We start from the raw sequence: 14,727 nt of genomic DNA on the forward strand, positions 1-14,727 counted from the left end.
TACCAAAACACCCCTGTTTCGGTGTTATCAAAATTTTTGGCATTCACGTTGTTGTCGTTGTTGTTTTGTGTTTTCAAAACATGAACTGAGCGACCGAGGTGGTTCAAGCTCATATCGCCAGGAAAACGTTTTCGTCTGAGAACAAGGATAGTAAAGTCAATTCATAATCCCCACGGGTATGTTGAGAGGGTCCCACACGGCGTAAGTCATCAGCTTCACTCGTAAATTCTGCACTTGTTGGACTCTCATGCCGGGAATCCGACGTGCTCTGGGCCCGCCCCACTCCCCTTCTCGGAAGCCGCCTCCGCCGTCCTCCAGATCGCTGCGGCAAATCTCCCGATCGAGGGTTCTTCCTGCGTCGAGGTGCCGTTTCTGAAGCTTGATTTTAGATTCATTTTCATATGGAGGATTCGGCATCTCTGCCGGATCTTGCTGCCGACGCGTCGCCGCAAGGGGGCCGAGATCAGAGGGTAATTCCTATCGTAATACGATTTCTTTTTGTTGGGTTACTGACGAGATTTGATGATTCACTGACGGGGATTTGTGGATGCGTTCGTTTATGTTGTGGCTTAAAAGAGGTGCTTTATATGTTTGACCGTGGAGAAAATCTTATCTTTTTTTGTGTGTCATTTGTGGTTTGGGTTTATGGAGTGATGAGTGTCTTCGTCCCTATCATATTCATGAGTGTGGGTTGCCGATGGTAAGAGTTATGCTTGGCTAAACTGACAAGGTGAACACGATTGGGTTAATCAGTGGCGAGGCATTTGGGTCACGGTAAGAATCTGGAGATGTGCGATGCAGCTATGGACGAATAGTTTTGGAAGGATTCCAACAATGGTTACCACGATTTAACTATTAACGAGACAAGTGATTGAGGAATTAAATGGTTTTCTGCTTTTCTGGTTGTTCTTGGTTGACCTTTTTTTTTTGTTTCATTGCTACATTAGGGTCTTGTTAATACTGGTTTTCTTCATGATGAATTTGTTGGATATATGGTGCAGTTTGGCCATTTATTGGGTTTTATTTTATAGTATTTTCTAAAATTTTGAGCATTAGTCATATGAAATGTAAATGATTTCAAGGTCCTAAATGGCTTTGCAGTCATCTGACCATAATGCAAACATCAGAGAAGAGATTTCCTCAGCTCCTAACTCTCGGCGGCCAAACCTTACCTCCTTGCAAATACCCGAAAGAACCTTGGAAAATTCATTGCCATCTGCAAGGTCATATACTTTGTCCAGTCCTGGCTCAGTAAGAGCAGGCTTACCACCAAGGCCTAGTTCAACAAGGACAAAATCATCCATCAGAAGTTTCTTTCCACAACGGAGTCTAAAGACAAGAAGCTCAGCTCCAGAGGGTGACAGAACTGTTCTTCTAATTCCTGGAACACCGTCCTCAGAAGGAAAACAAGACAAACCATCAACGTCAAGGCAGTTTTCTTTTACCAAGGTCTTTTCCTCTTTTTCAACCAAAGGAGCACACTCTTTGCCTGTGACACCAGTTGCAATTTCAGATTCATCTTCCACACAGGAAAGGCATGTGGTTGATCTATCTAATCTGGAAGTAAGTCGTCTTTGTTCACTGTTCTGCATGAACAACTTTCTAGTCTCATTCACTCATGCTGTTTCTTTTAACTAGTTAATTGTCTTGGTATTATATTCGACACAATTTTATATCTTATTCTTCTTTTATGAAGAAGGTTAACTAATTGCTTTCTCAAGGTAGTTGACAGTATGCATTTTGTATTTTGTCCATGGAAATGTTAGTTGAATGGTCTGTATCCCTCCAAGTGCTTGCCTAATTATTGGCAGCGTTTGCCAGGCAATCTGGTCTTGATTCTTTCAGCATTCTTCTAATAAAAGTAAAACTACCTTTTTAACTGTTATCATTTTTGTATGAGGTCAATATAACTTTGTCAGTGGAACTTGTTTATCTGACTCTCTTGTATTAGCAATTTGTATTCAACTGAAGGCTATGGAGTTTATATTTTCATTACTCTGTATTGTTACTTACATATAATCAAGGACTCTGAGACTTCACTGTGCATTTTGGATTCCAACAGGAAAAAAATTTGCAGACACAAATCAGACGCTCATTTTCAGTGCCTGGGAATGCCAAGAACAGAAGTTTACAGAGAACGGATTCAACAGGATTTGTCCGAGTTATTGTAGCAACCCCTCGTCCAGTTGTTGTCAACAACACCTTCGAAAGTGATGCTATAGAGACTGTTAATGGTACTCTTTTTAAGTTCTTATTCTACAAAATGAGTTGCTTATTGAAATTCATGCTCAAGAACTTTTTCTGGTTATCAGTTTTTGTTTTTTGTACTATCTTCAAGAAGAACCCAATCTGGATATGATAATCAAATTCACTGATCTGGGGAAGTAACTGAAATCTAATTCACATTAATCAAATATATAGCTGCATTGTTTAATATCTAATCCAAATTGTGAATATACTCATTACTATACAAATGATGGAACTACTACTTATGCTGTATTTGTCTTTGCAGTATCTGAAGATGAAGGTGAAGATATTCCAGAGGAAGAGGCAGTGTGCCGGATATGTTTTGTTGAACTCACAGAAGGAGAAACACTTAAAATGGAGTGTAGCTGCAAAGGAGAACTTGCACTTGCACACCAAGAATGTGCTGTAAAATGGTTTAGTATTAAGGGTAATAAGACATGTGATGTGTGCAAGCAAGAAGTGAAAAACTTACCTGTAACATTGTTGAGACTACAAAATCCACAGACAGTTAATAGGCACCCATCAAATGCAATTCGGAGACAAGAAGTTACTTCCTACAGGTATACTTCGTTAATCCTTTATAACTTATTGATTTTCCTCAATGCTATTCAATTTGGATCAAATCTGTCTGAACATTTTATATATATATATATATATATATATATATATACACACACACACACACTCTTTTTTTCTGCCTTCCTTTTCTGGATTAATGAAATACATCTTAGAAGAATCCCAGCCAGTCTTCGTTGATTACCTGACTTTCAAATTTTGTTATATTGACTTTATGTTCTTTTATCTTGGCATAAAAATATCATGGATCGTAACTGATTTCTTGATTCTGCTCAACCATGTACTTCCTGAACCCAACACTTGCATCTGTGCTTTGCAATTGCTTTGTAACTGAATCTCTTATCAAGTTTGAATCTTTCTTCTGTCAAAACCTCATTGTGAGTCTTTGGACTTAAACATCTTCACATTTAGGATAAGATTCAGTTGTATTAGTTAATGATTATAATTATAGACCATTTTAAATTGTAAGGTTGCTGTCATGTTGTTCTTCTCAAAGTTACATGGACTAGGTATGGTAGTGCTAATTTTGTTGAATCTCCACATAGGAAATGCTATAAACATGCAAACTAGTAGTCATCTTGGTTTCTTTTTAGCTATTTGGATTTCTAGAATGGAATCGAGCCTATTTTAACTGACTTCTAGCTGTAGTCTCTTAGATTAAGCTGGGCAATGGGAGTTGGAAAATTGCATATGGATTGTAGCAATGATTTATAATGCATTGAACCTTGGGATGACAGCTTTCTCATGTTGTCTATGCAAACAAGTAATATTTCTGTGGCATTTGTTGTCACATGAAATTAATCATATCTGCCCATGCTATCATAATGGGTGTCAAATAAGAACCTGGCATTTTAGTTCCAATTTGTGATGGAGAGCCAAAGATGATGGCCACAAAGTTGTATCAAACTTGAAGACTCTCTCTCATGAATGGTAAAGAAGATATTGCTCACACAATACCAATATTTGACATGATGTGAGATGAAGCAGTAGCTAACGTACCAATCTTATGTGCAAATTTTGTATGAAAATAATACCAAAACCACTTGAGACCTGCATTTCGTACATTAAAAGAATGCAATTCTATAATGCACAGAAGTCAATTTAACTTATTAGATGTTACTCTTCTAAGCTATAATTCATCTTTCTTCACCATCTGACAGGGTATGGCAGGATCTCCCTGTGCTTGTCATGGTCAGCATGCTTGCCTATTTCTGCTTCTTGGAGCAACTTTTAGTAAGACTTAGTCCTGTAAAGCACTAGTTCAATTTAGTTTTATGAACTTGCTTTTACCATATGATTCAAACCAACACTTTTAAATCAAACAGGTTACTGAAATGGCTTCGCGTGCTCTTGCTGTATCTTTGCCTTTTTCTTGTGTTCTGGGTCTCCTCTCTTCCATGATAGCTTCAATAATGGGTAACATATCATTCTTCATGTTCATATGGGTTTTGTCATTTAGCTTTCCTTTTATGTTTCACCTGTTATTTATATTTCTTATATTAGCTTTTGTGTCTACAGTATTTGGATTTTATTGTATCATTAGTAATGCATTACACACTAGTTTTCATGGATTTAGCTCTATGTCAAAACATTATTGACAGTTATTATTTACAGTTACCAAGAGCTACATTTGGGCTTATGCATCTTTCCAATTTGCAATCGTAATCCTCTTTGCTCATATCTTCTATAATGTGGTAAGATTACTTTCTCAGATGAATTTGGCTGCCAAGATATTTGGTTTCACTTTTGACAACTGAAGATGAAAATTGGTTCTTCTTGTTAATTATGCAGCTAAGAGTAAGCCCTGTTATTTCAGTCTTACTTTCCTCATTCACTGGGTTTGGGATTGCAATCAGTATGAAATCTTTGATTGTTGAGTTTCTAAGATGGAGGCATAGGCGACATGTACACTTGGCACAACAACAAAATGATAGCAGGCAGCAGCAAGAATCTAGAAACCTTTCTGAAGCTGAAAATGATAGGCAGCAAGAATCAGAGAGACAAATCCAGAATCCTAACCCTTTGTAGCATGGATGAAATTGTTTGTCAAGTTTTTGAGGTACTTATGTGTTGACTTGATGCAACAAAAGCTTTAAATTTGTTTGTCCTATATAGATTTAATGATGTGTGACATGGATAAGACATTGAGATCTTTAACCATATTCCAGTGCTCCCTTCCTGAAATGTTCTTTGCTGAATTTATAACTAAACAACATCTTAATTTTTACTCTTTCTTCAAGCTTCCTTAATAATTATAGCTCGTAACTACTAAATTTAGAAATACATTCACCATAATGTAAAATTTATCAACCTTGATGCAAGCTAAATTGGTCATGGCTGCTTCGGCAGATGTTGGTCTTAAATGCCCGGTTAATTCTGAAGCATGATGACATACTTTTCTACATGCTAAATTTGCTTGTCTTTGACATGGAAAAATTTTGTAATATATTTTACAATGATAATGTGCAGTGAGGGCGATGGTCCAAGAACAACTGTCTTCCACTGATACTACTCTGATAAGATGAGTAGACTAAGCAAGGAGGAGCTATGGGTCTAAGTACTGGTTTTGTTTCTTCCCCTCTTATGTCTCCAGTATGGATGAAAATATTGCTTCACCAACTTGGTTAAAGATGCATGTAATAGTAGTTATATGGAGTAGATGCTCATTTGTTTACTCATATGAAGATGAAACATGGGATTGCTGTGTGGAATATGATAGATTGCACATAGCACATACTTCTTGTAGGGAATATTGTTTTCTATTGTATTGGGTTAATGGCTCGAACTGGTCAAGCCAATTGTCCTGGTCATGTTCCAGCTTTCCTACATCCACCTTCACCAATTATACTGAAAAGTCAGGCTGCAAACAGGAATCAGATGAGGCCAGTCAGCAGGAGAAATGATAGATATGAGGCTGGACCCGATCAGGAAAACGTCATGGATCTGAGCAGGAAGCTGCCTCCGGCCAGTCCAGCAAATGATCATCTCAAACATCAAAATCATTGAGGTTGCAATGTTAAAGATTTTTGTAGTCTATCTGATTATTTTCCCTTTTTTTCTTCTGTCAGTTTCTTCCTCTTTTTTGTGATACTTATACTATAAAACTGGACTTTATTGCCACGAAAAGGTTGGAACTAAAACTTACTGTTTGAATAGGTGAACGATTATTCATGTGCATGATAGTATTAGCAGGGGATGGCATGCATGAAGCATAACTGAAACTATCTTGTGGCATGCATGATGACCTTAAACATCTGCTGCAACTGTTAGTGTCAGATTTGTTAGTATTGCATCAACTTCCCATCCAGGTGGGAATTGCATTTGGAGCATTAAGCAATATCTGGTTGAAATGTATACTTTTGTACTGAAGAGACTGGCACCATTGCCAAGTTGAATTCTGGTTCATATCAACCAGAAGTGCTTGTTCTCCCATAGGTTATTGGTTGCTTGATGATCTTAAACATCTGCTGTCATGCATGCTTGAGTGATTGGTTTTGAACCAAATCACCAATTAAATGTGTTTCATTTAAGATCCTGGTTCGTTTGTGCTGCAAAATGTTTATCTGATTCTTTTATGATTCTTATGTACCAAGAGAACCTAAAAGCCAAGGATATTTGGCTTGGGTTGGCACATGTTTGATGTTTGAACTCTTTTTTCACTGCACCTGATTTATGTTAATGTTTTCTATTATTCATTTTTACTTTGATCTAGAATTGCTATGTGTAGTATCTGAATCTTCTGTTTATATTAATTTTGATGGCTTATCTGATTCTTTGATGGTTTTTGCCAACCGAGAGAACTTGAAACCAGAGATGCAGGGTTTAACATCTTTCTTTAAATGGGATAAATATATATTAGCTACTTTTAGTATTTTGATTCTTACACTTTAAAAAGTTAGAATACTTTTAAAGTAAAACATCTAGATTTATTTATCTTGATGATGTTGGTTTTACGAACAGAAATATAAAAACGAAAGATAAAAAGATAATTTTAATTTTTCAGTTGGTGATCAAGGATAATATCGATGGCGACGGATGATGATGTCATTAGGGGGGCTACAGGTGGCATAATTATTATGGATGAGAACAACAGTGAAGGGTGAGAGTCGCGTCATTTGTCACCACCAACATCATTTACTATCACTAATTAAAATATTTAAATTATCTTCATATTCTTTATTTTTATGCTTTCATTAATAAAAATAACAATTAGGATAAATGAACTTAGATATATTATTTTCATAACTATATAAAGATCGAAATGATAAGAATAGTTAATTATATGAGGTAATCTATAATTAGCCATCATTAATGTTCTTCCTACATACTTAACATCGTCTCTATTTTAAGGTATTAAAAGATTTATACTTAACATGGTTTTAGGGTCTCTTCGAGTATAAGATTCAGCTCTGTATCTATCTATATATAAATAGTCTTCTATGACATTAACTGAGTTAATACGATTTCGTAGTGTCTCGAAACTGAAAGACCTACAGAACAAGTAGAAGGATCATAAGCTGCTCCTGGAAAGGTGAGCTTTGAAAAGTGATCATCGGTTAAACAAGATTTCCACAATCGAAGAGGATATATCCATCACACTTCACATGCAGAAGGTGTTACCTCAGACTCATATCTTGCACAAGTTCAAACACTGAATGCAAAGTAGAGAGGAGGCAAGGCTGATGCAGAGCTTCTGTTGCTCCATGTACACCAACAGGTTTGGGCAAGGACAGTTGAAACATTATTCATCATTGTTGTCAACTTGTAATCACTGGAGAAGTATCCCAATAAAACTCCCACCCAGTTATTAGAAGTTTCCCTCACCACAAAGTATATAACAAAGCCAAAAGAAACTATATGCAAAAGGTTCTCCATCCATCACTCCTATTTTGTTCTCATACAATGCACATATATATATATATATATATATATATATATAAAGAGAGAGAGAGAGAGAGAGAGACCATGAGACATGGCAGCACCATCACAGGTAGAAGTAGGCCGACCTTGTCATCTTAACCATGAACGATGACAACTTGTCCCTCGGTGCTCTGGCAGCAGCACTTACACACAGCAAAACCACTTGCTCTGAGTCCATGGTTACAAAGAAGTTAGTGAGATTAGTTTTGATTGGGCGCACAAGTTCTTCAAGGATAATATCATGGGCTAATAACAATTGGAATGAATAAGAATATGGAAGCTTGAAACTAACAAGACTTTTAGGATCGAATAGTACAGATTAGATCATCTTAAAAGGAAAAACGGGGTAGAAACTTACACTTTTTCTTGGATATTGGTAGGTGACTTCTGGTTTCAGACCACCTACATCATTTCTTCTTGGTGAAGCTGGAGCAGCAGAGCTACTACTACTTGTCTTCTTCTCGTCTCGAGCTTTGTTGAATATGACAGTGAATCCTTCAGCCGAAGCAGGATTGTTGACATCCCACTCCCCAAACTTGGGCAGTGGCCGACCCTTCTCCTGCTGCATTCAAAAGGAAGACCACATGTAAGACCTACTGCCACCGTGGCCGAATGAAATAGGAACAGCAAAACACAAAAGAAGGCAAGCAGTAGCTATGAAGAACATACAACAACAACAAACCGTAATGTCACTATATGGATATAAAAGATAATATTCTTAGTTAAATCAAGAGCATTGAAATTCTTATTTGTAGTTGTATTAAGATTTTTTTATGTCTGACTCTCCTCATACCATTAATACTATTTGTCTATTTTATATCTAATCAGAGCTATATCTAATCATCTACAATTTCTTTATCTTTTCTAGTAACTACAAACATCCACCACGACCATGAAGATCATACAATAGCTAATTAATTCTTTAACAAGCCGATTAAACAGATTCAAGCAAAGATGACCGAAGGATCCAACACTTGTTTCTGACTTATTCCGGCAACAGACACGTTCAATTAGCATGGCAGAATACCTCACAATCAATGCATTAGGTTCAGCTTTATCGAGCATTTGTATGGTATTAGTAGTGAAAACATTAGCAGGCACTCTGCATCATCATCCTCTTATAGAAACAAGTCTTATAAACCCAGGAAGTTGCTCGAAACATGGTGAAAAGATTTGGGGACAACATTTAGAAGCCATAGAGGATCCACTGTGTATCTTCTCTTGCAACACACATCACAGGGACAATAAAAATGCTTGCATAGAAGAAATGATTCCCTGAGATTTCACCTACATCTTATTTAAGTGCTCTTCGGTACCTTTGCTTCTCAAGGTAACTTTATTACTTCCTAATCTTTCCATCCTCAATTAAATTAATACATATGTGCTAGGAAAGCATGAACAATATACAATAAGGCATGAAGGTTAAGTCAACACATAAATGGGTAGCTTGGTAAGGCTCAAAACTACAAGCTGCGGAAACTTTATTGTAGATTGAGCAGCAGAACCGTCGCACCTACAGAAAAATTACAGATGGAAAGAGAAAACAAATGTAGAAGGTTTCTAACTTTTGCAACTACACAATGTGTCAATTAACTACTTGACCAAAAAAAAAAAACGGAACACAATTATATTGGCATCAAATTGAATCAATGCAAATATTCTTCTTAGTCTGAAATTATAAAAACTATGTATCCTATGCAAACATTTCATGCAACAACAACTATGACTAGTCCTTGTTTTTAACTATTTTAGATCAGAATCCTTCTTCTCACCACTAAGCTCCCTAGAAGATGATGTCACTAAATATCATGAAATGTTATTCAGCGACCGAAAAAGAAATTGATTTAACCCATCGTACTGGTGCATTCGAAAATATTCAAATCAGCTTAGCTAATAGTTTTCTAATTTTAACCTTGATTACCATCATCCTTCACAGAGCATTTTGATGAGACTGAACATCCATCTCAGCATCATGCATGTATTGTGGTGATATGAGAAGCTAATGACCACTATGTCGCAATCAAATAGAAGGAATACATGCAAACAATGAGTCAAAAATGCAGATATTCCAAAAAGAAATTGCATGGGTGGAATCTCATAAGGGCAATTAGAAGCTCAAATCGATATCCACACGAATCAAACTAACATTACCAGCTTTAACACATTCATGAAAACATCAAATTTTTACAAGAAGGAATAAATGCATCACAACACTATTCTCTTCTGCAACATTCTGTGGTCCAAATCAAGATGATAGCCTGCTCAAATCCAAGGAATCCTGAATTTTAAGCCGTTCGAACTTTACGGACGACATCTTCGATTCAATTCCAAGAAATAATAAATCTCGCACCATTTTTAATCTTCAGGTATGATAATTTGCCCTAATATTTCCTATAAGGGGGAAAATATAGGCACACAATTTCACCAATTTCAAAACAGTGGCAGCCTACGGTTCCACCAAAACAGCATCAGATCACGATGGGAAAAGAAGAAATCACTCGATTTAACCGAACGCAACGAGACACACAAACACAAAAATTTGGCCAAAAAGTCCCATAATAATGCGCCAGAAAGAGAGATGCACTTACCGACGACATGATCGAGGAACAGAGAGGAAGAGAGAGAGTATATGGTGCTGAAAAGAAAGAAAGAGAGAGATAGAGAGCGAGAGAGAGGGCGAGAGCAAGTCTCGGGGGAAGAAGACGCAGCAAGCAAAGGCAGTTTCTCGATCTAAATATAGCAAACCCCCTTCGGAAATTGTCTGATAACCGTTTGAATCCTTATTTCTTTATTTCCTTCAAAGAAAATGTCGAATATTAATTTGTTACAGTGACATTTGGCTAAAATAAAATAAAAAGAAAAATATATAAATAACTATCCAAATATAAAGTTTTACATGTATCAATATTAAAATTAATCATACAATCACCAAATCAAATCCATCCATTTTTTGAAAGTTTACACATTATACCTAAAAAAAATTCATATCATCAACCCAAAAGATTATTATTTATAAAATGATGAGAAGAATATTTTTAAAAATTAAAAAAAAAAACTCTCCTTCAGCTAACTTATCAGAATTCGCGTTCAGAAACTTATAATCTACTGTCAAAATTAATACCAACTAAGTTATCTGACATATTTATATTATATTGGTGAATTCATATCTAGATTTCTGATTGATTTGATTTTTAATGCAGCTAATAAAGTAAATATCCTTTCAAAAAGATAAGATTAATGGTGCATCAAATCTCTTACTATAATGAAATTATATTATTAGAAGGTTGAGGGGAAAAAAAAAAAAAACTGTTCCTTTTCCTCTCTAAGCTTTTGTACAAAGAAAGCATTTTACCACATCAAACACCAGTCCATGGTCAGATCTCACAAATGGTGGATCAAATAGAACTCATTCATCCATGCATCTATCATATATCTTGTCATTACTGACTCTTGACTGATACATGCATCAGTATTGAAACCAAGTTTTCATCACACTCAAATAGCCTATAGGACACAGACCATGAAGGATGGGTTCATATCGGCTTTCATCTCCCTTTCTGAACAAGGTTGAGAATTCTGCTGCCTTGTATCAGAAAAAAGCATGCTCATGAAACTATAAGATCCTTGCAGAGTCTTTACATGCCTGTCGACAATTGTTTCTTGTGAATTGTAAGCTTTAATTAGCCCTTATCAGTGTCGAGTTCTTGTTCATGCTTGAGCACTCTTTTTGGATTTCAGACACCATCATCAAAGCTCACCTTCAGCCTCTGTTCTCGCTGGTTAGCAGTTCATCGGCTGGAATAGCTCTTCCCTCTGGCACTCTTCTGTAAGCAGCCATGGATGTGCCCGTTTACCTTTGGATAAACAAGAATGAAACATTTCAATGTTGTGTATAAAAGACAGTGTTGAAGGAAATAGATTTTGACACTCACCTTCGTCGATGGCACGATGTTTGTTTCCGTTGTTGTTGCGGTTGTTGAGATTAGGAACATGAGTTCGTCAAATACTAAATTTGTAATTGTATGACTAGTGATGATTATAAGCCTGGCAGTGGAATTGAGGAACTGCAACAATCAAACTGCAATTTGCATCCTATAAGATTCATCTAGTATTTAGTTTTAACTTTGAAAAAACCAGTAGAAAAAGCCAGAATAATTATTGTTTAATTTCCTTGTTCTCAAATATCAATATTAATGATTCAACAAAAAGATGTCATTATGTTTTCATTTTGAATTTGAACAGAATATATGAACTCTGCACAACCTGAGATTAACAGCCTAATAAGGATGAATGATGAAGAATTATTATCTTGTGAAGAAGAAAGATTCTCTCCCCAACTTCAACAGTCACATCACTTGTGCATAACCTAAAACGGAAACATAATCATATTTCTAATGATTACTGAACTTTGTTAACAAAGAATTGACTTAAGTGAGCAGTATATTCTTTACTCGAAAACAGTGGTGTAAATTTAATTCTGAAGTAAGCATGCACTCATGGACTAATGATAATACACACAAATGTTAAAATCAAAACAAAGATAGATGAACACAGCTTTGTGGATACTATTCGCCTGAATCGGTAAGCTTAACAGTGCCTAAACTCTGTAGAATTAAATCACGTGAAGGAGATTACCTTCAGAAAAAAAATTTTGAGTTGGTAAGTGAGAATTATAGTTTTAGGGAAAAAGTTTCAAGTCGGTAAATTCTCATAGAGAATTTGATTACATCTTCCTCCAGAACATAAGTTGCAATCTCAACAAATAAGAAAATCTTGTCAACTTTATCATGACCAGCAAGCATAATAAGAAACAACCAATACTTTTTTTTTTTGTCTCTATTACTCAATATAAAACTGCTGTATCGATACCATCACTTTGGAAAAAAAATTTGTCAGGCAAGAGGATCACAAGATATTATTTCCAATCAAGAATTTGGCCCAGGAATGAACATTTCACCACAATTACATCACCATCAATGCCTTTTATGTAACTGAATGAAGACATTGTTCGTTCTAATAAACAAGGTGATCTATAATATAAATTTGACTTCATTATTAGTTAAACCGAATCCTACATCACGAACAACTTCTCCTCGAAATTACATGCCCAACTTCATAGCCAGTACAAAGTTCATATTTGAGGAATATCAAATATTACTATCATTTTGCTCAAAGAACATCAAATGTTACCGTCATTTGGCTCGAAGAATATCAGATATTACTATCATTTGCATTGGAAAATCCACTATATCTCAAACTCAATGCTGAAGCATAGCAATTTTTAGATAGAACAAACACAATAACCTAACCACCAAACAGACACAAACATACAAAAGATATGATTCTTTTTTTTGTCACCAGAGTTATCACTTTAAACATCAGAGATAATGACATCAAATTCAATAAAAATCCCCTCACAGAAATAGCAGAGTTTAATCACCAATCAAAGATTCTTTGTGAAATTTTGTTCATCAAAATCGAAAGTGAGAGACTAATCAACAAGACGCAGAGAAAACATACCTGCCTTTGCCGACGAAATCCATCAGCTTTCCAACCCAGCTGCAAGCAGTCCATCTCAAACAATCCCTTAAACAGTCGGAACTTCAACCCTAATCGCCTCTAAAATCTCATGGACTCTCTGCTCCATGACCATCTCAATCCAAGAAACAAGACGCTCCAGGGTGATAGTCTAGATCACTTCCTCGTTCAATAGCAAGCACGCTCAGCAGATCGCCATGGCGAAGAAGAAACCTAAACCAGCCCAAACTGGACAAACAGCCCTAGACATCGAAAGCCAATTGAAGAATAAAGAAAACAAACTCGAGAAACCACACGAAGTTACACATTTAGGAATGCCTCAAACGGAACAGGGAGAAAGAAGGAGGGCGACGAAGAAACCCCAATCGATCCACCACAAACGAACCGGTAATCCAATCAAGATCCCAACTTTATCCAAACCCTAGCGGTTCCCAACCTAAATAGCCCAAGAAAAAGATGGTCTCCAAGAATCATCTGCAAGAACTGATATCCAGTTTGCTATTAGAAGATGAAATCCAGCAGCAAGAAGGATTGATATATGTATACGATCAAGAATATAACATATTAATCACTCTCACGAGAAGGCAGGAAAGATCGTCGTGTGCTGACCAATGATCAGGGACAAGATGGTTGACTCTCGCAGTCTTCGACGACCAAGCTGCAGATAATTACGGTTTTGCCATCGTCGGGAGGAATGGATTACGCGCGTTTGACTTTTTGTCATCGCCCACGTAATGGGAGCAGTTGGGGATAATTACAGCTCTGCCACAAATATATATATATATATATATATAATATATTTGAACACATTATATTATTGGTATCCATTTGAACGAAGTCAATTCCTGCATTGATGTCAACTTCAAAAATAGATCATCACAATGAAGAGTAAAAGAAACATTTGGCAGTGTTTGTGGGGAGGGTTTATTATTGGCTTCTCAACATTGCTGCACAGTTTTGTTCTTTGGGACTTCTCTCTATTAGAAAAAGATGTATACATGTCTTGTCTAATGTGTGATTATTTTGCTCATATAATAGATGAGACAAATCCATCCTATCACAGGGATGAATCAGATGAGTGTTCTGTGAATTAGAGTTCTTCATGTGGATTGATGTTTTGATATCTATCATCTCTACAGTTTTCTTGTTTAAAACCCTTCTCCCTGTCAGCAAAAGATGCATCCATGTCTGATTTGTGATAAACAAATTGATCTTATGACACACACAAGACAAATCCATCTTATTCCGAAGATAAAACCAATGGTTCTATCATGATTTGAAACTTTTGAAGTTTACCTATATTTAGCTACAAGGCTAATTATAATAGTCTTCTTCGCTATCTTCATATTTGCACTTTCAAAAGTTACATTAAGATTTCTATATTCATAAAAGTGAAACATTAAGATCTTTATACAACATTAAAAAAAAATTATATAGGATTAAAAA

At 36.1% G+C, this 14,727-nt stretch overlaps 1 protein-coding gene and 1 long non-coding RNA gene across 3 annotated transcripts; one reads left to right on the plus strand and one right to left on the minus strand.

Annotated features, from left to right (window-relative positions):
• Positions 1-257: 257 nt before the first annotated feature.
• LOC135652152 (uncharacterized) lies at positions 258-5,541 on the plus strand. Its single transcript, XM_065172902.1, has 9 exons — positions 258-470; positions 1,102-1,563; positions 2,063-2,234; positions 2,513-2,807; positions 3,984-4,056; positions 4,149-4,239; positions 4,438-4,517; positions 4,615-4,882; positions 5,293-5,541. The coding sequence occupies exons 1-8, from the start codon at positions 402-404 to the stop codon at positions 4,849-4,851; spliced, it is 1,479 nt and encodes a 492-aa protein (XP_065028974.1). The 5' UTR covers positions 258-401; the 3' UTR covers positions 4,852-4,882; positions 5,293-5,541.
• Positions 5,542-11,134: 5,593 nt separating this feature from the next.
• LOC135652587 (uncharacterized) lies at positions 11,135-13,917 on the minus strand. Of its 2 annotated transcripts, none has more exons than XR_010502155.1 (3): positions 13,264-13,917; positions 11,676-12,109; positions 11,135-11,597 (listed from the first exon to the last, which is right to left on the minus strand). It is a non-coding gene; the product is annotated as an uncharacterized LOC135652587 (long non-coding RNA). The 2 variants fall into 2 exon arrangements; XR_010502154.1 differs by having other exon boundaries at positions 11,676-11,821; positions 13,264-13,903.
• Between the last annotated feature and the right edge of the window lie 810 nt (positions 13,918-14,727).

Source organism: Musa acuminata, chromosome BXJ3-11 (assembly GCF_036884655.1).
Source record: "Musa acuminata AAA Group cultivar baxijiao chromosome BXJ3-11, Cavendish_Baxijiao_AAA, whole genome shotgun sequence".
In the NCBI taxonomy this organism is placed as follows: Eukaryota; Viridiplantae; Streptophyta; class Magnoliopsida; order Zingiberales; family Musaceae; genus Musa; species Musa acuminata.

Coding starts and splice junctions, on each gene's coding strand:
- LOC135652152 (XM_065172902.1), top strand. CDS start 402: ATGGAGGATTCGGCATCTCTGCCGGATCTTGCTGCCGACGCGTCGCCG. Junction 1,564..2,062: donor TTGATCTATCTAATCTGGAA/GTAAGTCGTCTT, acceptor GGATTCCAACAG/GAAAAAAATTTGCAGACACA. Junction 4,518..4,614: donor CTCATATCTTCTATAATGTG/GTAAGATTACTT, acceptor TTAATTATGCAG/CTAAGAGTAAGCCCTGTTAT.